The 26,028-nt window shown below is 42.1% G+C and overlaps 1 protein-coding gene across 20 annotated transcripts in view; it reads right to left on the bottom strand.

Annotated features, from left to right (window-relative positions):
• The window catches only part of CUNH16orf71 (chromosome unknown C16orf71 homolog), a 98,727-nt gene that overhangs the window by 30,535 nt on the left and 42,164 nt on the right, over positions 1-26,028 (bottom strand). For 17 of the 20 annotated variants that reach the window (XR_003253417.1, XR_003253418.1, XM_026065319.1 and 14 more), the window contains 9 exons: positions 20,722-20,838; positions 18,503-18,647; positions 15,922-16,234; positions 13,075-13,181; positions 9,706-9,860; positions 7,517-7,664; positions 4,035-4,163; positions 1,953-2,147; positions 327-653 (listed from right to left, as the gene is read on the bottom strand). Coding sequence is in view for 18 of the 20 variants with exons in the window: in XM_026065319.1 (XP_025921104.1) it covers positions 327-653; positions 1,953-2,147; positions 4,035-4,163; positions 7,517-7,664; positions 9,706-9,860; positions 13,075-13,181; positions 15,922-16,234; positions 18,503-18,647; positions 20,722-20,838 (1,636 nt within the window). In the remaining 2 variants the exon portion in view is untranslated. The remainder of the gene's footprint in view (positions 1-326; positions 654-1,952; positions 2,148-4,034; positions 4,164-7,516; positions 7,665-9,705; positions 9,861-13,074; positions 13,182-15,921; positions 16,235-18,502; positions 18,648-20,721; positions 20,839-26,028) is intronic. The other 3 variants (XM_026065327.1, XM_026065328.1, XM_026065326.1) reach the window with 2 other exon arrangements.

Raw genomic sequence — 26,028 nt, 5'->3', positions numbered from 1 at the left:
CATACACTATTATTTACTGGTCCTGCCAAGAGCTTTAATGCCTATTTAGTATTTATGGAATACCTTGAGATCTTCAGAGGAATGGAGCCAGGGCATGTACAGACATATTAAATTAACAGACCAAACTGTAGGTGACCTCAGCTGACTCCTGCTGACTTAATATCCCTGATCACTCAGCCAAGTGCAGAATTTAACCCCAAATTATTGTTAATGTGTTTTTCTGTGCCTTAGCAGAACCCACAGCAAAAGACTCTTTTGTCCAAGTTCAATAAATTCCCAAACACCCTCTCACTGAAAACATTATAAACAGTAGAAACAAGGTTTACCAGTTACAAAATCCTTCTCTGTGAAGAAGAGGACAGCTTGTCGGAATGTCATCTCCGGGGTCAAGGCCATTACTCTCTGTAGAACACTGTTACTTTTGCCTAGCTTATCCCTGCATGGTGTTAATCTCTCCAATGTCTCTGCAAGAACTTTGAAGGCATTGATCCGCCGTAATGCACATACAAGGACTGGGTTTGACATGAGTGTATCAATGCTTCTTTGCCAGGAAACATCTCCAACCTCAAAAGGGGTTATTTCTCTGGCCTGACTTCGAGTGAGGTGGGGAAACCACTTCAGACCTAGAAGCTCAAATCCTGAATCTGGTCCTTCTGCAAGTCAAGAGAAATCTGGTTATCATCAGCCGACAGCATGTGTTTCCTAGAAGTCATGCTTTTCTTTTGGAGACCAGTTTTCTAAATTTACACTGTTTTTTTCACTAGACAACTGGTTCCAAAGTTGCTTTGAGTCCACTTCCTCTTCCATCCAAAATGGAGCATAATGCAGATATAGAAACATAGTGGGAAACACCACACACTACATGTGCTAGGAAATTACATTACACTGAAAACAAAGAATGGGTTATCTGGGAAATCAGCAGGGAGCCACAGAGAATAAGTGTCATGATTTGATTAGAAAAAATGGCTAATGAAGAGGAGTTGAAAGGGAAACATTGAGAATACAATGATAACAATGTGCTTTGACACAGCATAATCCATAATTACAGATCCTGTATCATCTCTCATAACATTCCATTTTAAGCTGTATTTATTATAGTAATAACCTACAATTTAATGCTGACTTGTCTCTAAAATAACTTAAACTTTGTGTTTGCAAACTGGTCTTATTTCCAATGTAGCAACAGATTTAGGGGCTCAATTTATGACTGCATGTCGCTGGAAGTTTCTGTCAGCTAGGATCTCCTTCCTGGCCTGCTGTGATATGGATCTCACTCCACAGTATTGTTTCAAGAGAGCAGGATACAGCACAGTGAAAGCCAAGGTGCCAGACTTCTGCCCTTTGCTAGTACACCATCTGTTTTATTACACTTTGGTACAATCGGTATCATGAAATTGTATAAAACCAGCATCCTTCTTAGCACTTGACAGCACTCTTCATGTATGCATTTGCAAGCATCTAATATAGGCGGATAGTGTCATTATTCCTCCTGTGCACATGAGGAAATGAAGCACGAAGAGGTGAAGTGCCTTGCTTCTGATCACACAGGATGTCAGTGGCCAGGGGAGCAGAATTTATGCCTTCTGATTTCCTGTCCCTGTGCCCCCTTACACAACTGCATTACCTCCTGATAGTTAGGAAGAGAAAAAATGGTCTGGATTACATATAGATCTTGCTATGCCTTGGCACATCTTTGAACTAATTTGATACTCTCTGAAGAAAATGATGTCCACCTGTGCCAACATACTGTTGCAGTATGGAAAGTGGCCTTGCCCATCACTAACCAGCCATGACAGATTCTTCACTGCTTTAGGCAGGTAAGCAAACAAACCTGTCCTTCCTGAGGCCCCTTTCACCACGTATTTCTTCATGTTCTTGCTATGACAACAATAGCTGGATAGACTAGATTTTCCTGACCCACCTCTGGAGCCCTCCCCAGGAGCTGGGATCACCTGCGTTCTGAAGTTGCTTATTGTCCCCAGGAAGAAGGATCTGGTGAAGGAGTTCTCCAGCGCTCTTCATAGCATCTGTTCCAATCAGTGTCAGCATGACAACTTGCTCCATTTCAGGATCAGAAGCATATGTTCGATTGCACAAAATATCCAGAGGAATGTTACAGGGGTCTGGCACTGCACTGAGGTTGCCTCCTGCCCAGGGAGAGCATCAAAACAAGCCTAGTTACCCCAGGAAAATGAATCTCTTCTCTTATTTAGTGTGAAGGAATTGTCTCGTTCTCTACTGGGCAGACAAAGACCAGTGCCTCACTGTGATAATGCTCCTCATGCTGCAGCTTGGCATGGCCAAGAAGCAAAATACATGAACAAGAAGGACATAACAACTAACGTTCCCTTGAAGAAACAATTTTATTCTCCATATTTATCAATGTCTAAATCTTCAATCAAAAGATTAAATATTTAGAACCAGTGCTTGTTTATCAGGCACTCTTGGATTTAAAAGTCTGCAATTACAGCAATTAAGGTTTAGGACCCAAATTCTTAAAATTCCCATCAAAATTCTCCTGTGTGCATAATGGATCATCCCTAAACACCACATGCAGGTTTTTTTCTGAGGTACAATGTAAAGGATTTGATTTAAAATTTTGTTTGGATTATCTGACCCTCATCTTTTGAAGCTAGTCTGTTATCCTCTGTAACACAACACTATTCAAATGTAATCCACATAATGAAATATCCATTCTTTTCTCTTCTTTACATAACATATATGGCAGAGAAGGACATGAATCCTTACGACCAAGTCACACTCCTTAACTGGAATTACTTTTTGCCATGTAAAACAAATATATTTAACCCTAATTTTGGCATCCTTATTCAAATTGTCAAGCAGAGTGGATAGATTTATACCAAAATGATTCAAGGTATCAGTTTCAGACTGATAACTAATGACCGCCTTCACATTAAATTAATACTTCCTTTTACTCTCTAGTGTAATCTCTAGATTACACTGCATACAATTTAGGGCTAGATAGGAGACTGTTACTGTATCATGCATACATCCATGGTCCTGTCAGGAGCAATACAACCTACACAATCCCTAGCCTCATCAGAAGTGTGTGTGTGATTCTGTACTGTTACACTAAATCATTATTTAAGCAAATGCATAGTTTAACATTTATTTATTTATTTTTACCTCTTAACATTTCATAATAGCAGAGAATGGTGAATGATTAGATTATTATTTTTACTTATAATCTATGTGAATTTGCTATTGGACAGCAATATATGTCACTTAAAAATCCTAATATCCCATGTTTAAAATAAATTAACAAAATTAAACTATATTAAACCTGCTGAACACATAAGAAAATATTATCTGTAGTTAGTGAAATAAACTACTTATTTCTGATTCCATGACCTCCAAGTGTTTAGAACTAGTAGGTCTAAGACTCTCATACCCATCTGAGACATGGATTTATAACAGAAAGCAAGTTTACTTGCTTTTTCAAGTCCTATCGATTTCTCAGCTTTCAAAGAACTAGTTACTGAAGTGAATTCAGCTCTATAAACTGAAATTAAGAACATCTGAGTGAAGTGAAATGAAAAAGTGCCTTCTCTGCACCTACAGAAGAAACTACAGCTGCCAACATTTATCCCTTCAGCAAATTCCAGTTTCATGTGCTTAACCAGCAACTTCTCTCATTTTAATATTTTGACTTCCCTTTGAAACTATCGCAGTAAATATGTATTGATTGGGTATTATTCTTTTAATTATAGTAGGCTTAAGGCTTAATTGGTTGTTATCAGGTCACATTTGATTTTAAATAGATTTATTTTTCTATATTTTTTAATTTACATTACAAAGTATATTTCTGTATCGCTTTTCTATTGATCCTTCTGTTCATTACCTAGCTGTAGGACACATCTCATGAGAGTCATTACTAAAAGACATCAGAGTGCTAAATGAGTTATTGCAGAAAACAAGCACATTCCTAATGTTCTTATTCAGGGAAATCCCCCAATATAGCTGTCAGACTTATAAAAAAGACAGAACAATGCATTTTCCATACTTTGACCTACCCAGTGTCTGCAACAAGGTTTCGGTGTAAGGAGCCACATGAAAAAACACTGAGGACTCCAGTCCAGTGGCCCACAAGTTGCTCTGCCCATCTTCAAGAAGGTGTTGTTTTGCCAGTTCATCCATCAGTGCTATGTACAGAACAAAAGAATATGTGAAGCAAACAGAACTCTATGCTGGAGTGTGACATGAAAATATGCTTCTTATCAAATATTTTGAGTCATCTGGCCAGAGTCCCATTACAGAGACATTAATGTGGGTCATGCTGAGCTCACCTGTGATACATGAGATGTGCTCCCATCATCCCCTCTCCCCCAGGACTACAAGTCATATTCTCTTACAGCAGGGCAAGTGGCTGCTGAAAAATTGAGGCTTGGCCACTACTTTCTCTGGAGACACCTTTGCTTTGTGACCAGCACCCTGTTGTCTTGATTAACTTCTACCCCCTGCTGTGAAATGAAACTTTTCATAAATCAAAGGTTGAATGAAAGATTATGCATACAGGACAGCCTACACAACACTTGAATTCTAAAAAGTGCCTTGAGTAAGCTGGTGTCTGCAGGGAAGAAAAGCCACAAATCTTGAGACCAGTGCTTGAGACCAGGCCCCCCAGGCCAGCAGCGATGCCAGTGTCCTGCATCCTGTGCAGCACCAATGGCCACAGAAAGTGTCGCTAGGATTACAGTCTTTAACAGAAGCGTCATCATGTTCTGCTCACACTTCTGTCAGGAAAATACCTGCTTCTGTTCCACTTTCACAAACACTAAGTGCTTGAAACCAGCAATCTCTCAGTTCCCATTCTCCCTTCAAAGTGCCAGGTTATGCACAGGCAGCAAATGAAGGTACTGGCATATAGTATAATTTCGTAACAATTTATTCAATGTTCTGCAATAACATTTCAGACAACAGTTTTAAAGGCTTGTTTTCAAATTATTTTCTAAACATTTTATAGTTTTTTACTCTACACATGCCTGTCAGCAATTTACTGTGGCCTAGTATGGGAAGTGGATTGCTAGCACTAGACACTGATGGCAAGCCACATGTGCCACACATGGCACTGACAGAGATTTGAGCTAGCACCAGTGACAATCACCTACTTGCTTTTTAAAATTCAGATGGCACAAGTAACTAAAAAATGTGCCATTATTACACCAGAGTTTTACCTGCTGTCTGTTCAAACTTAATGCCTGGCAGAAAGTAAAGTTTGGACAAAACTTTGTGAGGTTTGATCCTCAAGCTGCGGATCCATTACTTAAAGACACATATCTCTGTGCTCTAGTTCAGGCATGATCGCTGAAGTTTTCCCTGCTTGGAAAATTGAAGTGTTGGAGCACGAAGGGGTGACTGCTTTTCAAGGGTACTGTTTAAAAATGCAAACGTTCTTAGTGTGGTGTTTACCCTACTCAATTCTTAATGCTTTTCTACACTTCCCAAACAACAAACCAAAGCTTATGTGACAAGAATATCAGTTTCCACACTGCAGGGCTCTGAAATAAGCTACTTTTCTGGTTCGTTCTGAAGCAATCACAGATGACAAGAAAGAGACATTTGCAAAATCTGTCTACAAACAAAGAAAAAAAACCTGTTCTCAGAAACAAGGGAAAACCTTTTACCTTTGCAGAATGATCTTTGGTCCAGTGTCTGCCTAAATATTTCTAGTACAAATTTCCCAGTGCAAAACATAAACACTCTAAACATCGTTTGTGACGCTCTCTTTGAGAGTGGCTTGCCTCAGTTCCCACAGAAGGAGCAGAATCTGTAATTCTTTAATGAGTAACTTTCCCCGGGTCTAGAGGTAGCAGGTGATGCAGTGCTGTATTTGGTCTGCCATGATTAATCCACTGTGTCCGAACACATTTTCAGAGCATTCTGTGATAGTCTTGGGAGACAAAGCAGAGGACTTTCTGAGCTGTCACTTTTTTTTCAAAGCTCTAAATGGTCTTTTCCATTGTGGATGGATCAGAAGAGGCAATCAGACAGTGGACAAATGTCTATACCCTCCACTCCTTCTCAGTGGTCCATTTGGAGCTAGCTGTGGTGGAGGGGTCAGCAGCTGTGTTGGAGGCTGTGCAGTGTACACTGTTCCTCTTCTCTCAGTGGTGGTGTCTGAAGGGGGGGATTTCAGAAAAACAGATGCAAGAATGGACTCTCCCATTGCAGGCAACAAGCCCACTGATAGAGCAGGAGGAAAGGCTGAAAGAGCTGGGATTGCTTAGACTAGAGAAGAGAAGGCTCAGGGTGGATCTTATCAATGTGTATAAATATCTGAAGGGAGGGTGTAAAGAAGACAGAGCCAGACTCTGCTCAGTGGTGCCCAGTAACAGGACAAGAGGCAACGGGCACAAACTGAAACACAGGAAGTTCTGTCTGAATAAAAGGAAAAACTTCTTTACTGTGAGGGTGACAGAGCACTGGATCAGGTTGCCCAGAGAGGTTGTGGAGTCTCCTTCCTTGGAGATATTCAAAAGCTGTCTGGACAGGGTCCTGGGCAATGTGCTCTAGGCGACCCTGCTTGAGCAGGGGGGTTGGACTAGATGAGCTCCAGAGGTCCCTTCCAACCTCAACCATTCTGTGATTCTGTGAATCAGGCAGGGCAGGTTCTTTGCTCCCTACTGATCACTTGTTGTTAGTGATTTTCTGCACTTGTGACCAAGTCAGCCTACCCTTAAGAAAACCAAATACTCTCTGCCTGAAGCAGAGCCTCAGAATAGAGTCTGACTCAATCAGAAGAAGACTGACTTGGGGCAGAGGCTTGAGTATTATTTCACAGACTCTACCTAAAAAATGAGCTGCAGTGCATATGCTTGGAAGTTGAGGCTGCAGGGCATATGCAGAACTCAAGTCTGAAGTTGACAGGATGGGATACTATTCTCAGACTCAGAGGCACGTACATGTTCCTGCTACCCTAGCTCTCTGAGCAATAAGGATATCTAAGAGAAGATGAAGCCAGGCCCATTATGGAGGTGCACAGTGAGAGCCCAAGAGATAATAGGCATGAATTCAAACAGATGTGGTTCCAATACAACATAAGGAAAAACCAGTTCCCCATGAGGATAGTCAAGCATTGGAACAGAGGCCCAGAAAGATGGGGGAATCTATGTCCTTGGAGATTTTCAAATCCTGACTGGAAAAAGCCCTGAACATCCTGGTCTGAATTCAGTGCTGATGTTGCTTTGAGCAGGAGGTTGGATGAAAGACCTCCTGATGTCCCTTCCAACCTGAATTATTCTATGATTCTAAGTTCAAAAGGACTTCAGTGCTAAAGATCAAATGACTGACAAAGATCAGTCTGCTATGTAGGATATGTAATAGTGGCTGATTTACACTTGGGTCTACAGATACATACAGGAAAACTATCAGGCCCTGATATTCTCAATAAATCTTTCCTGCAATGCAACAGCTTTGGTTGGAATTTTAAGTTTAGCTCACACACACTGAAATGCAAATCTTCTCTTCTGAGGTTCTTGAGAAGTAACAGCATTACCTTTTACCAGTGCAGGAATATGATGACTAGCATTCTCCTTTCTCAGCAATAAAATTAGACAGTGCATGCGTGGTTCAACAGAAAGTTCTCCTCTTTCAGAACTGGTATCAGCTGAACTTGAAATCTTGCTAGGGCAAAATACAGCAGTCTGAAATAATGAGGGACAGATTAGACTACTAAATCCAGATTTAGGCACTACTGGATTCAAGCAAATGGTCAAGTTACAGCAGCATAACATGATACAGCACAACGGCTGAGCCATAGTAACTTCCAATAACTGTGTGTTCATGCATCATCTATTCATAAGACTGAGCAACTTAATTTAAACCTCAGGGAAAAGGTTTCATATAACATGTTTTGCCCTACAACTGGGCTGGGCTGGGTTAAGAACACAACAGTTATTAAAACTCAACTGACATGTAGTACCACCATCCTAAGGCACTTACGCAGAAATGACTTTGAGCCCTCAATGATTTTTCAAAAACACTCAGCACCAGAGGCCCCATTAAAGCACTAATTGCTGTTGCTGCTGTTAACTTCTGAAATGGCCATTTCCATTTAGGAGCACTGCTCCAAATATTTGGCTATTCGGGCTATAATATTCAATGAATAAGAGTTATGTTTATTCTACAAGGTATTATGGGCAGGAAAAGTGTTCTTCCTCGGGCTTGACCAGCAAACAAGCAGAAAAGAACAAAAATTTGTACAAAATTCAGTTAGTGATGTTAGTTTGCAAAATGATGCATTTCCTGATTCACTGAGGAAACAACCCTAAGCATGATGGTAAGAGATTTAAAGTAAGGGGTGCCTCGCTTTGTAAGAAAAAGTGTCATAGGATTCACTGGGTGATTTATTGGGTAAGAAGCGCAGAACTGGACTTCTTGCATATGTAAGTTTGACTGTTGCATATGTAAGTTTGACCGAAAGTCTTGCATTTATGATTATTTCTGTTTCCTTGGGCTGACATGTCAAAATGCCAACTGCACTCTAACTCAAATAAATCTATCATCATGTGGCACAAAGCTTCAGAGAAAAAGAAAAAAATCATTGTTGTTTTTGACAACAGAAAAGCTCTTTTTAAAATCTATGTGAATGCATAAAACTAGGGGACTCGTTTATACTGAAAGCCCATAAGCAGTCCCGGAGGGACTGTGAAGTACATAATCACACATCATTTTGCTGGATGAAGACTATTCTCCTGAAAACATGTTCACAGATCAAAAATTGTTATTTTGGTTTATGCGGCTACTACCTGCTCTTGCTTATTTTGAAATCAATGGAAAAATTCATGTCTGCCTTAGTAGGAGAAGGCCTGATCGTGAATTTTCACCTCCGTTAAAAGGGAGAGGCTGGAGCCTGGTGGGATTTTCCTACTAAAGAAAAAAAACCCAGCACTGAAAGCAAACAGAGTACCACTTGCAGGAATACAGAGAACATGAGTGCTGGCTAGCTCCTAAAGAGACATGAGCGTCCTTGACAACACTTACTAGAGGAGCGTCAGCTCACACATCCTTAGGGTGAGAAAACAACAAAACAAAGATCACCCAAGAATGCCATGTATTAACATACAGCTCCAATATGATACAAAGATTAAAGATATCAGGATTTTCCATTAGCAAATACAAACTATTCATAGTCCCATTTAGCTCTGTGTAGACTAAGAAAATGGTGTAGTACATAAATGCCATCATTGCCCAACCTTCTCCCAGATTCACTCTGGCTGCTTTGAATGCACACTGTGGTGGGAACACCAGCATGGCTGTGATGCCCATCATCCCTCTGGTTAGGGCAGCACAGTAAATAAAATAACTGATTTAAAACAATGTCATGGCAACGCAGTTTAGGCTTTGTTTGCTTTGGAGGAAATGCTTTGATACTTGCAAATTGAGACAGAATTGTAAAGTGAGTTTCCCAATGCAATTATACCATGTTGAGGGAAACTACTGAAAAAGGCACTGATCAGAGGAATGTCACAAAGTTAACCTGAAGGTTTTGGCTATAATTTTTAAAATCTTAGGATGACCATGTGATATCCCGGAAGGCCAAATTTCAAAGAAAGCATATCAAAATCAGGGATTCTTTCAAGAAGTTAAGATTAGAATTAACTTTGCTCAGTGTGACAGCATAAAAAGTTTCAGAACAACTGGTAACCCAAGGTATACAAGCAAGCTCTGTGTTCTGTCCGGTACCTGACTTGTTGTCATGCTCAGCACAACGGCTTGCTTGGGTGAAAGCAGCAGCTGTCTGATTCCTTGCAGAACAAACCCCCGATGAGTACAGACTGAAATCACATTACCATATGCATGAGGAGATACCACAGGTGACACCAACAAAATGATGTCCCCTAGATCAAAAAGAGGGTAAGAAAAGCAGCATATTATTTCCACAGAATCTGTGGTATCAACACAAGGAAACTCTCACTGTGGCCACCTCCAACTTGAAATACCTCCCAAACGGAGACACCACATTCTATGATGTGCTCTATTCAGCCCATAATGGCAGCTATCAGAGGCCAGATGAGGACAGAAAAGCTTATGGCAACATTAATAATCTCTTTATGAATCACCTATTGCAGTCAGTCTGGCTCATCAGGTCAATCTAGCTATCTATGAGCTATTCATCTATCTTTGAAGTATCTATCTAGCTGTCTACGCCCTCAGTTCATGTGATAGCTATGTGTCAGCCCCTGCCAGGCTCTGTTTGGACCATTACAACTACAGCCAGCAATCTGACAGCAGTCAGTTCCCTGACAAGCCTGGCCATGTTGGCGAGTAGATAAATGAGGCCAGGAAGACTAACTGGTGGTTTACCCACTATTAGATACATGAAGAAATCTCACCATTCCTCTCTGCTCTTACTGGTGGTCCTTATCTGTAGCTAGCCTCTACAATCTTCTTCAGCACTACCTTCTGCTTCCTCTCATCCCTTCTTTAGTCCTGTCTTATGTCCATCCCAGAGCCTGCCTTATGGCACAGACTCCTGAATCTTTGGAACAGACTCTGATCATGACCCCACCACATTCTTCAGTTTGGTACCATCTGTGGCTTCACAAGTTCCTGACCTCAGTCATCATGATAACAATACCAGCCTGCTTGTTCCACCTGGGATTCATTTGAGCCTTGTACATGGGGCTGACTGCCTGCATTCTGCTTGCATCCCTCATCCCAGTAAATAAGGTTGCAGAAACAGTGGAGTTTATGTTAGGTTAGAACTTCGGACTTGTAGACTCCTATTTTCTAAGTTGAAGCCGCAAGCTCAATGCCAACAGGGTGGCAACACACGCTGTAAGCATACTGAGGAGGAAGAGCAACCAAGACCTCCTGAGTAGTGTCTAAGCCCCATCTGAGGTACAGGACATTGCTCAAGGCTTTTCCCTGAAGCCTCTAATCTTCCTGAGGTCCTTGATTTGTTCTGATCCTACCCTTGGTCTCCGCTCTCATGACTGCTTTCAGTATTATACTGTCCTAGTCCTAACATAACTTTTTTCTGTACACAGTGTACATTCAGATCTCCATAACCTACCAAGAAAGAGCTCTGAGAAGATATATGCTTAGTATCCCTTCTACATGAGTTTCCTCTACATTGCCCTGTTAACTTTCCCTAGCTCTGACAAAATTATATAATAAGGTTGGAAGTATTTTAGTCTCTGTGCCCCAATTACACTTTGTTTCTTGGGTAAAACTGTCAACAGTGAATGTTTCTTGTAGCTATGAACTTTGTGATATGGATATCTGTCCCCCAAGAACTAGACCAGGCCTTAGCCTGCTATTTCAAAGCCATGGCAACAGAAGAAGGGAAAGCTTGTGTTTATTATTAAGGATGGGACAGGCAGGGTGTTTTTGCTTAAAATTTCGATATGGCTTTAATTTTGCATGCTCTGAGCCAGACTGACATTAGTGTGCCACATCCATTATACCTGAATTGTCAAAACTCAAGGTTGCAGGTGGTAAGACTTTTGCCCCTCTCTAGTTGATAACACTTAAAAAATATATATTTTACACACATATATCCCAAATTAACAATCACATTTCCTAGGGTCAGTAAAGCTTTGATTACTGTGAAGGGGCAGATATATCTGGCAGGAGCACCAGTGTATTTGTTCTGCATGCTCTGCATGGGTATATCTTCCTCTCTCCCAGAGGAGCTGCCGGAGACCTGACAGAAGGAGTCAGTGAATGTTTCCTTTCCTTAATACCCCTATAGGGTTTCTGCTCCCAGACCAGCTTTTCAGAGTCATGATACAGTTATCTATCTGAGGAGCAAAGCTTGGAAGTGACTTCCTGAGTCCAAATACAGATGGAACGTGGTGTGGTGTAACTCAGCAGCCCACCATCAAATGTGAATCATTAATGGCCATAAAAGGAAGGGGAGGCAGAAAATGTGACTCATTCCATCAGCAGCAACCAGCTGCCATCAATACCAATCCCAAATAACATAGAGTCAATGGCTGCCTGCCAAGCTACTTGAGTTAACATGCCCACTTACACCAATGAGTGTAGCTCAAAGGTGAGAATTTCCTTTCTTTCCTTTTTTCTTCTCTATTTTTTTTCTGTCATCCTCTCTGTCACTTTCCCTTCCTTTCCTGTTTTGGGTTTACGCCTGCATTCTTTTCTCATACTTTCCTTCCTTTGGCAGTTTGATTTTATGTTCCTTCTTTCTACACCAGTGCAACCCTATTTTCCTCCTGCCATCTTCTCCCTGACAGCTGCTGAGCTTCCATACCCTCAATTTTTTTTCCTGTGGAAATATCTTCACTTGTGGGAGTAGAAGCAGGATAGCAATGCTCTAGTAGCACTGTCTCAAAACCACTTGTGCTTTAGAGAGATCCAACTCTAGAGAGGCTCAACTACAGAAGATTGCCAGCACATTGGTCCGTCTACATCAGACACCTCCATATCACCCAGGTCCTTCTTAGCCTGTAAGGCCTGCATGCTTTGGCAGGTTCCCCTTGAACACAGTCAGCTTGCTACTAAGTAGGAATTCAGATACTGGAAGACTACTCCCACAAAGGAAAAAGGGGAATTTGGGCAGAGAAGCCAGGTGAGAGCTAGTTAATATTAGCTCTATAAAATGCTTTCATTTCCAATAGGGTGGTCAGTCCTGGCCTGAGTGAAGTCTGAACTATTTCATACCCCGTGATGATTATATTCACCTCCTGACCAGTAGAGGCAGATGATCTGTAATCAAATAAACATGCAGTTTAAGACACTGTTAGCTCTTCACATAAATGTTTTCTTGATAAATATGCCCCTATGAGCAGAGATTTCCTGTTTTTTTTTTTTATTTTTATTTTTTAATCTTTCAATGAAATTTAAGCAGCCTACAGGACTCTAGCAGCTACTCCCATGAGGAGGACAAGGTGATGATAACACTCCTCTGTCCCTTCATTTTAGGCAATAATGTTTCACCACAAATTCATTCCTGGCTCTAGACCTGGCCAGGTCACAACACTGGGAAATCCAGGGAGATAAATTTCCTGAAACAGGTGGGCTGGAGTAAAGAAATAATATCAGTGAAGGAACATTGTAAAACCTCAATATTTATTCCCTATCAGTGACCTTTGGTGGTTGCGACGAGTGTTGCTGGAGGTTGAGACAGCACTGTGCCCTGCAGATGAACCTTTTCTTCCTCGGCGTCTGTTCTAGTTGATGAAGGACTCTGAGGTCTAGAGAAAAACAGTAAGTATTAAAAGTTGTTATACCAGGTTCTGACTCTAACGCACTTTCTGCAACAAACCCAGGACCATGGAAACTTCTCTGGTAAAACTGCTTTACTGGAAAAACATTTCATTCCCTTGTCCCTGACATGAGCTGCATCAAGGTCTCTCTGATTGAATATTTTTCTATATTACCCCTCTGAGGCTCTCTGTGTTCAATTAAAAGTAGCTAATGCAAAGTGGCCAGCTTGGCAAGGAAATCTGGGAGTCAAGCAATATGTCAGGCTATATTGTCAAAGCTTTTCCTACTCGCAGATATGTCTTAGTTACTATTCAGTTTTGGTTCTTTAGTCAGAGTTTAAGCAGTTTTAAAGCTATTATGATACTCCTCTGGCATTTCATGTTCGGCAACAAGCACAACCAAGTCTGGCAGAGATGTTTAAGGGCAGTGAAACATCTACAGCATTCCTGCATACCTGAAAGGACCAAATGATGGTATGGTGAATATAAGTTGTGGTTCTGCAGGCCAGGGACTGACAACAACACAAACTACAGCCTGTGAAACAGTTTGACTAAGTCTGTGAAGTGCAGACTGCTCAGGCAAACCTGCCTGCCTCATCCCCTGCCACTGAGTAGGCTGGAATAACATCCTGCTTGTTCACTCCCAGTAGACCAGTAGAAGCTGCTGGTGTTTGCAAGTGAAATCTGAAAAACGGAAAACTGACGTGCAGTTTGTATTCTGGTCTCCCAATGGACAAAACTACCAGCATTAAGAACAAGACGAGTGCATTATTTAGAATGTAGCACCTCTCTAGACTGGTTATACTACAGTAGCAGAATGCATTATCTTTTGTAAGAGAAAAACCATTACTAGGGGAAAAAAAAAGGGGGGGAAAAAAGAATGAAACTTTGCCAAATCGATTTTTCAAATCTTAAAAGTAAAAATGATGAGAGTCACTGTCCATGGTCATGCAGAACTGAATCTGACACAACTTTATGAAGGGGAATCTCTATATCAGCATCAGACTAATTCTATATGGGCACGCTTTGCCTCTCTGCAGAAAGCACCATGAGGACTGCAGATTACTTAAGCTCTAGCCTGATGCCACTGATAAAGTGGCAGATCTTTAAAAACCTGTCCAGACCTTGCAGGTGCATGGACCTTGTTTGGGCTTTCTGCAGTGGAGTTTCACCACAGCATCATTTATTCAGTTCAGTAATATTAAAAGGAGATGCCCAGAGCCTAAAAATCCCAGTATGGAGGGATCCCATGTAATTACACAGGCCTGTGTGACAAACATGACAGCCAGGGAGAGGTGGCCTGTAGCTTCATATTCTCCTGATCAGTGGAACTTTCTTGCAGCCCTAAGCCAAAGCTTTCCATGAATCACTGTAAAACAAATGTTTCAAACCATAGCAGCTCCATCCATGCTTGGAACAGCCAGGGAGGTGTCTCCCAGAAGCTAACGGAAGACAAGTACCTCTTCTCTTCCCTCTGCAGGCCAGCGTACTCTGATCCTTCTTTGTAACGGTATGAAGAAGGGGATCTCTGAGCAGAGCAGAGCCCTTCATTTACACATTAAATGTGCTTCCTGGATTCTTACATCTGAGTCTCAGCCAAGGAAATTGCAAGATTGCCAGGAAGGGACGTGACTGTTTCACACTGCAGAAAGTACTCATCTTCATCATGGAAAAGCCCCAGACAGCTTTGGGAAAAGCTGGGAAGGAGTGCTGCAAGAGCATCCAGGCTACTCATCCAGCCTTCTGTCTGTCTCTCTGCAGGGGGAGATGGTGTGCAAGGACTATTCAGTACTGGCTTTCACAAAGCTGAACAGAAGTTTTTCTCCTTTTTCAGCTTTTCCCTGATACAACTCTGCTCTGCTGAGTAAGCCTGGCAGCCTAATATCACTGTTATAAACCAAGCAAGTTTAAGAATAACCAAAATCTAGCTCATGATTTTTATCTTAGACAGAAATGGATTTAATGGGAGGCTTTGGGGGCTGTAGTCCCCCTCCCTGTAGCACTACCCAGCAGAGCACAGGTGCTCTAGGTTGCGTAATAGAGCAATAGCTGCTTAACAGCCCAATTCCCTCTGCAGCCATATCCAGCCCTGTCTGTGAGCTGGATTCCTGACTCCTGAATCTCACTTGTTCCCAACACTTTATGACACCCTGTTGCTATGCTATCAGTTCCTAAATTGTGCTTCTCGTGCCGATTGCTAGCATTAAGATTTTCTAAGCCACTCTTCATTTTCACATACTTTTGTCTGAGTCCTCCAAAGAACCTTTTCAATTTGAAATGCCCAGTGTCCAATCAGTTGATATGAAAGGGACACAGGGCAAAGCTATTCCTGGAGACCAGGTGCAGCTGGAGGAGGTCTCAGATCAGGCTGATCAGCTGTATCTGCCACAGAAGGTCCAAGAGCAGGTGCTGCAAATGTATTATATAGGCCAGAAAACAAGTGATGAGAGGCAACTGTGTGAGTCCCATGCCCCACGCGTGACACCTTTACATATCTAATATCTGTTGCAGAGGAGACAGCCCTGCGAAAGAAGGACTTTCACAAACTCATCTGGAAATGCAGAACTAGACAGATGCTCCCATGCTGCGCTCTTGTTCACTGAGATGCTTTGCTAATGGTTGATATGTAAAGACTAAGCACACTAGCTGTTTGCCTGCCTGGTCTCCATGTCATACTCCTTCTGGGAGAACTACAATAGCTCAGAAACATGCAGGCCAGGGCCATCACCTTGCTTTGTTATATCTGCAAGCCAGATTCAGGACACCAACATGCAGTGCTGCATCGGCAGCTCTCCCTCCAAACCACAGGCACAGCTCCCTGTGCACACGGCTGTCCAGGTGCGGCAGGTAGGCGAGAGGCTCCGCTCGGCTCCTGCAGTAAAGGGCATTGATGGAAGCGCAGTCTGTCACACTGGCCAGCTGTGGGTCAGACGGTCCCATGATATTCTGCAAGGTGCTGCACGCTTTAGGCCCTCTCATGCCTAATGCCAGCACCGGTGGCATCTTGCCAGGCTCTGGAGTATAGGAAGAAGGCAGTTTTTCTGTGAAAGATAAACACATGTGTGACTACAGCATGGTGCTCCAAGCTGCTCCAAGCTCATTCATTCCTTTCAAGGGCTCTTCTCAGATCATTCCTCCACGCAGATGAGTGACAGTTTATCAGTAATTCCACTCCCATTATATTTTGCCAAGGTATTTCCTTATTTACCCATCTAAGGAGACTTTTGCTCTGTCATGCTGGATTAAGACAAAATTACCTACCGGTCGACTAGCTGTACATTTTTACCTCATAGTAAATCTGAGATAATTCAAGGTAGTTTATCTGTCAAAGAAAAAGGAGTGGAGCCTCACATTTGCCATGGGGAAGGGTGTGCACAGAGTAGTTACTACAGAGCAACTGAGAGAAGGCAATACTTTAATTTCTTGTGCCGTATCTTGTTCAGACCCACAAGGAAGGCTGGTGGGATTGAAGGGGAAACAGGGCAAGAATCTGGGCTTGAGGAGAGGGATGTCTTCTGTAATTTTCATCAAACAAGGGAAAACTGAGAAAGGGATCAAAGGCTGGAAATCTATGGACATCTTTTCCAGTTTATTTCCTCTTGGATCAAATGAAGATTTTACACTATGTGTAGTGATATCTTCAGACAAGTATTTAATTATCTGCCTTTATTTCCCTGCCATGACATGAACTCTAGCTTCCCGTACTTCCTGCAACAGCCCTCTCCTACATCTCTGGCAAATCCTTCTCCATGTCTACTGTCAGCATAGTTGGGGTCCAATAAGTGAAAACAGAAAAAGAGTAAGTTTGGATCCTCCACAGTTCTTATTGCAGGTGTTAGAGGCAAGGTGTGTCACACTCTGCTTTGGAGTTTAAAAATATTCAGTTACATCATTTGTTGCAAAAGAATCAGAAGCCAGAACAAAAGATCTCCAGAACAGGTAGATAACGGAGAAACTGACTGTAAATATTTAAAATCATCATTTTAAAGTTTTTGAGCTAAGGGTAAAAATGCAATTTACAGACTTGCATAGCAGTTCTCAGCTCAAATGAATTGTCCCTTCATATGAAGTGTTCCTAAATAACGTGCAGGGTACAAAACACTGAAGCAGATCTGCTGCCTGTCTTCTCTTAATGACTGGTGATTTTATAGTTTTCTTATTCATTTCTGAAGTCCTTCTTCAACTCTTCAGCTATCAGTATGAATGTATTATGTACACAGTGCTGAGATAACTGCAAGTGCAATCCCATTTCTGAGCCATTCTGCTCCTACTGTTTTCAAGTGTAAAAAGGGGACAAGGAGACTGCAGAATTTTTCTCTGATTAAGCTGGTCTTCACTCATCTTCTGTCTAAGCAAAAGGAAACTTGTTTCTCTCAGTCTGCCCATAACCCTCCTCAAGAGAAAAGGATTAGATATATACGTGATTTGATGTCACATCCAAGCCTTCCAGGAGAACTCCTTGGCTTAAAAGAAAGTAGCCATTCTGCAGAGGCAATCTCCACATTTTGCAGATAATGCAATGGCTGTTGTTCTAGAGTTTTATTGCATTAACAATTAATACTATTCAACACACACTTTGAGACAAGTTTCATTATCTTTATTTCACAAATGGAGAAACGGAACACCTGAGTGGTACAGGCCAATATCTGCAAATATTGGTTTCTAATATTAAAGGTTTAGGAATTTAACTTCAGAGACCTGTGACATTTTTGTTTGGCCTTATCTTCTCAGTGACTCATCTCAGGCCATCTTCTATAGGCAAACTGTGACATTTTGGTGATGGCTTATCACCCAAAGCAATTATGGGATGGCCAGATCAGTTGTCTTCTTTTAGGTAAAGTGCTCTTTTAGTGCTACTAAAGGGTAAGGAAGGACTGAAGACCCAGAGGCAATGGGGGGACTGAAGAAGAGAGAGGCTGTTTTCTCTGTAACTGAAACCTCCAGGAAAATCAGTGGGAGGTAAATTAACATATTTAACTCACATGAACCTAACCCTGCAGCTTAAAGCAGTGCAATCTGGGAAATCTTTGCGCAGGAAAAACAACTAAAGAGGCTTGAGACACAAAGCTATCAAGAGTTAGAAATACAACTCATGGCTATTCAACACTGAGAACAGACAGAAGGAAAAAGGCCAAGGTCTGGTCTTACTATTTCCAAAAGAAATGATAAGAGCATTGATAAATAGTATCAGATTGTAAATCTGATATCCTCTTCCCCATGCGGGTCTTCAGCTTAGTACAATTACAGATCTTCACCCTCATGTTAGTATTATTACACGGTGTAATCTCCAAACGAAAACTAGACCTCACCTGAGCTAGAGAGCAGCACATCATGCTGAGGATAGAGCAGGCGGAGTCCACAGATATCCAACCCAGAACTGAGAACCAGCTGTAACATGTGATGGATAGCTAGGGGACTTCGGAACAGAGTTTCAAACAGCAATACCATAGCAACCTGAACAGCAAGAGCACATTGGAGAAATGAGCCAAACACTTCCAAGCCCACAACGATCACACAGCTGTATCTCTCTCCTCACCTTTAATTCCCATGCCTTATCTATATTGTAAGAGCCACAAAGAGGCTTTCTTTTCATTTATGTTTACATGCAGTTGAGTACAGCAGGCTTTTAGCCTCAGATTGGACCATAATAATAATCTACTACTAATAATAAAATTGCACTTTTTGTCACATAAACCTACTAGTAAAAGGCTGCAAGATCTCTGGGCAGAGAATGGAATGTATCAATCCTGCTGTTTAACTGTGCATATTACAGAAATACAGTAAAATAATAATAGGCCAACTGGTTGTTTCTTTATACCTACAAAAGTGCCAAAATCAACATAAGAAAAGAATCGAACAGCAGACATTGCTAGTACTGTCACTAATTTATATTTTGAAATTTTCTTTTCCAGATGAATCCAGTTCAGCTCATCCTCGCGTACAGGAAGATATACCCTGACACATACTGAATCTATCTACCCAAAAGGGAAGTAAATCATTCCGAATTCTGCACTTTCTTGTCAGAAGAAATGTATTGTTTCAAGAAGCACATGCTTTATGACAGGAAGCTGTGTGGTACATGATACTCTGCGGATAATAAATTGTCTAGCTGTAGATCAGGCAAGCATGATTGTACTGGCCTCAGATTTGTGCATGGTTCTCCTGTCTGTAGAGACACAGTGCTATGCCCAGCAAGGAGCTTTACTGCTGCAGTGAATGCCAAATGAATTCATCATTACTGGACACTTTAAATGAAATGCTACTCGTCCATAAACACATAATGAGGCTTATAACATCATGATAAATGAAGTTATAAATCTACCCAAATCATAAAAAAGTAGTCTAACTAGGAATAAAAGCTCTGTTTCTTTATATTTATCTAGTCCTACTCTCCGGATATTAACCCATTGTTCATAACAGCCAGTAAAGATGGATTTTTCTGTAGCTGCCATGAGGGCCCTGAGTGTATTCCCCTGCCCCTGGGGATTTGGCTGCCTGGGCTCAAAGCCAACTTTGATCATGCAGCTGTCCAGTGTCGAGAAACCTTGGCAGGGACCTGTCTCTCCTTCGCTTGGGAGCTGCTTTTAAGCTCAGGCACTTGGCCGTGGTCCCTGAGCTATGTTGCAGGTATGCCTGTGTCCAGTCTCATACCTCCCTGATTCTGGCCTTGATCCCAACTGCTGACTTGACTTTCTGGATTGTCCTCATCACTATGGACTTACGGGGCAACCACTGGACTCTTGTCTGACTCTGGTTACTGCTGCTGGACCTGCTCTCCTCCTCTTGCTTAGGTAAGATGGAATTGCACCCCTGCCAGGAAGGTCACTGGCCCTGTCTGCCTTGCTGTTAGTCTCAGCTCTTGGTTTGCTGTCCCTACCAGAGCATCCTGCCCTTGCTGTGAGAAGTTCTGCATAGGCCCAGTAGTATCACTCCAAAGGCAAGGTGAGGAATTGTAATAAAGACATTATGAGGTATTTCCTGACTGTGCCAAGTGCTGAGTATCTTCACATCCTAATTGTGGACTTGGAGCATCTTCCAGGAGCAAGCCTGGCACATGCCAACCATTCTCAGCAACAGACTCACTGCATGTTCAGGAAGAACATAATGTATCTGCACCTTCCTGAATCAATGTTAAGAGGAAACTGAACTCTGTCAAGTCAAACAGCTATGTTCTGTGCTGTGCAAGAGCTAAGAAAAATGAGTTACCAGAGTAAACAAATTCTCATACATGGGTGGGGGTCCAGTAAATTTTGGTATGCATGCTTAAACTGAGGCAAATGTGAGTTAAATTACCGTAACCTTCCCTTCTTCTAGGCTAAGCTAAGCTTAGCTTCTTCTAGGCTAAGCTAAGCAATCAGCACATCAATACCGATGACACAAAAGATTTAGCCGATATGTTTAAGTCTGAGTGAGAAATACTTCAAGATTAGTATTCGTACCAAACCTACAGATTCAATTACTCCAGGTCATTTTTAATCGTCTCTCAACTTCCCACATCATTCCACAAGTCAGAAAGGAGCTTTTTTACCTCAGTGTCAGTATCTCTGCTAGCCTCGATGTTGCTGCTGTTAGGGAAGTACTTTTCACCAGTTTCTACTGTCTGCCAGTAAAACCCAGCTGGAACTGCAAACACCTTCTCCACTGCCTGAAATGCACAAAGGACATCTCTTATCTGTATGTTATCTTGATCCCTCAAAATCAAGAGCGAAGAAAAATAGTATAGTTAATGTTAACAGAGAGCACACAAGGTGATAATGGATTAGTCTCATTAGTCCAGTGTTGTTACCACATCGTTTGCTTTATATCTGTTCCACTAGCTCCAATTAAACGACATCCCAAGAACATGAATCTGCAATGGCATCCTGAGAGTCCCTGATGTGCACATTGCCCGCTGACATGAATGGGAGTTACACGCCAAATGCACTGCAGGATCGGGCCCAACAGCTTGAGCACCTTGATTCTTTGTGATTGTGCTGACCACCTGGCAGAAGAGGGCTTTGTAAAGAGAGCACTCTCATTAACTAACCAAAGTGAAGGGGTAGGGAAAGACTTGTATGAATTTTTACATGCCTGTAACAAAAATGGCATGTTTCTTCCGTGTTATGTCACCTCAAGTGGCATATCTGCAAGTCCTATTGTACCACATGCTCATATCTAGGCAGAAGACACTGGCCTTTTGGCCACAGCGTTACAAAGTGTGACATTTCTCAGCACCAAGCAAGCAATTTGCATAAGTGCACATTTAAGGATGTTTAAGGATTTATCACTTAGGAGAATTTGCTCTGACTCCATGCTTAGTAAGCAAGGCCACAGCCCCAAAATGAATGCAGCTTTTGAAAGTCACGTTCACCGAGTTCTGGTTCAGGGAAAAAGTGGTGTTCTTAATTATGCCATTACTGAGCACTCCAGAAATATAGATCCATTTTTGTGGACTTCACATTGAGCAGAATTCTCTCCAAGACTAAAAAAAGTGTCACTTCTGGGATATTGGCTCAGGTGGTGTAAATCAGAGTAGCTTCACTGGTTTTAAAGTCTCTACTTTGATTTACTGCAGGCCTGAGTCTGTCCTCACCTCACATGTTTTTCTTCAGACATTACTAAAACCTTTTCCATAGAAAGGAAATTAAATTTCAACACGGTCTGATTAAGACTTTTATTACAGATAGAGGATATACTAATTATATGAAAAAGTGTTCATTCTGGATTATGAGGTACATATAACGCTATTTAATTGTGCAGGGACGAGAAGGAATTCCCTTGCCACGCACCACTCAGAACAGAGCAGAGCAGAGCAGAGGGAGTTCAGCCTTCCATACCTGGCGGAAAATACTTCTTCTCTAAGACCCTGCAGACACAGAGCATTGCAATAACCTCCTGTCTCACGGCACAGTCATTGTGCCAGGATAGAAAGGCATCCTACAGTCAGTGGAAGATACAGCAGCCCCAGGGATACTTTGGCTTATGCTGTGCCAGGCTTTGAAGCCTGAGATCATTTCACCATAACCGTTTCTACAACTGGGTCTCCCTAACCCTACTGTAAGAAAGCAGGGTTTCTTCTAGCACTGAAATCCTCTCCATCCATATCACTGCTATCAGAAAGAGGAGGAAGGGAAGGGCATGTCCAGAACTCCACATTTGAAGGCATTCTTTGCTTTTCTCAGCAACTATCCTTTTTCTTATTTGCTCTTTGGCAGACAAATCCTTATTTCTGCTACCTTAAGACACTGGAAAAGACTGATTAGTACCATAACTAGGATTGAATACACATATCGTTTTTCAAAAATTGTAAAAAACCACCCAGATCCACTCTTTGTTTCAGACAACATGCTGTGATGAAACCAGGCAGTTACAGGCAGGAAATTCACAGCAGAACAAAAACATCTTGTAAAATATTGAGCAGAAACAAGAATAAGAACATTTTAGAGAAAGCTGGAACTTGCATTTCACTGGAGCTGTGTACAGCGAAAACATGAATATTTAACCATCACACAGAAATATGACCAAATCTAATATCTCTTCTTCATGTTTACAGTATATTCTGTTCTCCTTTCTGACAACAAAGAAATGGCTTTTGCTCTCAGGTGACCTAAATAGTCATTTAAGTCGCAACGAGAGTCTTCTAGGCTGAGGAATGTTTCTCAGCCACAGCAGGAAAGAAGAAACTGCAGAAAGAGGAATCCCTATGCACTTCACAGTCTCATCCCCTTGCACTCAAGGGGCTATCTGATGCAAAAATTAGCTCAGCCATTATCGCTATGAGACAGCACCCAAATTCCCTTGGATCCTGTATCCTCCATTACCTCTAGAGACAGACTGTGAATTCTGTATGTGTATATCCCTTCCCTTTCAACTCCACTGAACAGATCTGTGGCAGCAGAGGGGAAGAACCGTTCTCAATCTAGCTTGATGCTAACATACAAGCAAGGCTCATGTCCAGTGCGATACACTAAATCATGCCCCAAATTAGGCTGCATTATACTTAAACTCTCTCCTCTCCCTGCTGTCATGAATTCCAATGTGTTAGTGCACAAGTCCTTGCAGAATCCAGATTGACACAAATTTCAGTTTGCTTCGTGCACACCTTTCTTTCCCTCTTGTCCATGCTCACTTCAGTTGGCTACAGAATTTAATTCAGAAAATGTGAAATCACAGTAGGAAGACCCCAGGCAACAGAAGGGCTGGGGATAGAGGCAGCGTATTTAAGGTCTTTGACACTGAAGATGTGCAGTTTTGGTGACTGTATTTCAGGCAGTTTGAAGGTGCATCTCACCTACCTTTGCCTCCATTTCAGATAGGGAAAGAGGTGTCTTAAAACACAGAAGAGAGAAAGGATGAGACTAACTTCCACTCTTTCTGCCCATTATCTACCATCATGCACAGTACTAATGGCTAAGCACATTAGCTTGATAGTTCTTTTAAACTGCTCTCTTTGGAATAATTAGTGATGGTCACAGTTTAAATGTGAGCTATCAAATTTTAGCAAGAATGAACAACTATAATGGTTCACTCCTCCCCAAGCTATGTCTTCATCTCTGTGCCAACTCAGGCAAATATTACTGTAGTGCTTTCTCATTTTAAAGATTAGATTTTTTAATTACAAATGACAAAGACAGAATGAACTCCTGGCCCCATATAATCAATGGCGAACTCCAATGGACTCAGCTAGGGACAGGATGTCACCTTCTCCCTTCTACCCTCATGAAGATGACTCTTTGAGACACAGCCATGCAGCTATTCTCTGACTGTGGATGGATTTCTATAATTCGTATAGATGAGGCCCCAGGACAAATGTCTCACCTATGGGTGAGTCATCTCCATGTGGACTCATCAGTCAGATGGCATGTGATACGTATGTAAGTGCTCTTGCCAAAGCTGTTGATAGGGCTTTATTAGGCTGCATGGCAGATTCAGGGTGCCAGACACCCAAGGGCCTGATCCTTAGCACCAACTCCAGTAAAGATGAGATAGGAGCAAGATTTGGAAAGCAAAGGACATCTGCTATGGATGAGCAATCTCCTGTTTTACAGCTTCAGCCTAGACTTCAAACAGTCCAGATGTCTTAGGGGTCAACATCTGCCATGCTGCAAGCCTCAGCAACCTCCTGGCTCTGGTTTGGAGAAGCAGACATGTGGAGGTGCTGTTTTGGGTGTTCTATGCCACTGCGTGCACGTTAAACCAGTACTCTAATGCCCAGTTCAGCTGCTCAGCAATCATATCCTTCAAGCTTTAGCATCAGGCTCAGCAGAAGCTTCAGGAGAGGAAAATATGGCCCTGAGCCCATACACTGAATGTGACAGCTTACAGCAACATGTGGATCAGATCTGACAACTGGCCAAATTGTGTTGCACTCCAAGTAGCTCAGGCTGTGTTATACCCATGAAACATTACATGGCCTCACTTGGGTGCTGCTATTTTGCTTCTCAGACAGCATGAAAGGAGAAAAAAAGAGAGAACACATGGGGTAATAAAACAAAAACAGAACAGCATAACTGCCAACATCCGTGAGGCACTGAACCAGAGCATACCGTTAGTTATTACAATTGAGTTTGCGTGTGACAGGCAGTGACCTCACAGCCAAGGGCCTGAAGACAGTCAGGTGAAGGCGAGATGCTGATGTGGCGAGTAGCAATTTTCTGAGCAAGCCTCTCATTAGCAGTGGTGTTAAAAGAAGTTATAGTAAAAGTGGAAGATACTGAAGCCACTCAGCACGGGTAAGGCTATGATGCTTGTCGTGAAACAATGTGACAGCATTCAAACACTAAAGCTCTGGGTCTTCTTGTCAAGCCTATGCTAGGAAAACAGACTCAAAACTGTACATATCCTATAGATTGTATTGTCTGTAATGGAGCATGAACCTCACACCTACCAGGAAATGGAAGTGCTAAGGATTATTCTCAGCCATGTCGAAAATCTTTTTTCCCCAAACTTTTTCACTAGCAGGTTCTGGTTCCACTAGTATGTTTTTCTTTGGAAAGAGCTTCCTCATTTCCAGTCAGAGAAGTGGAGAGCCTGAAAAGCCCTAGTACGTGATCTGTCTCATTCTGCTGGAACACCTTAGTTTCTTGCTAGATTTTTTTTTTCCTATTCTTGTTTTGAATGTTGCAAATGGTGTTTCTGGCTGCTTCTCTTGGGAGATTTTTCAAAGTCACAGAATTTTCATTTCAAGCAGCTTCCCTCTCCCCTCAGGAGAAGGGTCACATTGTGCATGCTGTCACCAACGATGGATCTGAATCACCCTCTGGAAATGCCTCTCACTCCCTCCGCAAAGACTATACGTGGAGCTTAGGGCAATTGCATATCTAAAGTAGGTGCCCGAAGTACACAAAGTAACAAGTGATGAATCTGGGCCCATGTTTCCACAGGAAGAAACAGTGATTTCTAATTTCATCAGCAATGCACTGCTCTTCTGTTACAGCTACATGGTTATTTCAGTCTTTGAAAAGAAGTCTGCACCTTTCAAAGTTTTTTGGTGTTGTTATTGTGCTGGAAGTCAGCAGGGAAACAACTAACACAAAGCACTCTGGGGAAGTAAGTGGGAGACTTCCGACCACCAGGAGGTGCAACAAAATCAATTTGCTGGAGCCAGAAAATTTTCTCATTCTCCTCAACTTAGAGGTGGAGGCTCCCTTCCTCCTTGAAACCTCATTCTGACATGTTTGCCCACCCCATGCTGCTATGCCCTGACTCCTCTGTCACGGAAGGCACCTGTATGGGTTGGGAGTTCGGCAAGATGCTCTGGAAGGTGACCAAAAAGGTAGCAAGCAGTGAAGTGTTAGAGATGCACTCTTCGGGCAAGGGTCCCAGTGTTCTGGAGACAGAGCAAGAGAAATCCTGT

This window comes from Apteryx rowi, unplaced genomic scaffold, assembly GCF_003343035.1.
Source record: "Apteryx rowi isolate R43461 unplaced genomic scaffold, aptRow1 scaffold_225, whole genome shotgun sequence".
Taxonomy (NCBI): Eukaryota; Metazoa; Chordata; class Aves; order Apterygiformes; family Apterygidae; genus Apteryx; species Apteryx rowi.
This window is presented reverse-complemented; position numbering and strand designations above follow the sequence as displayed.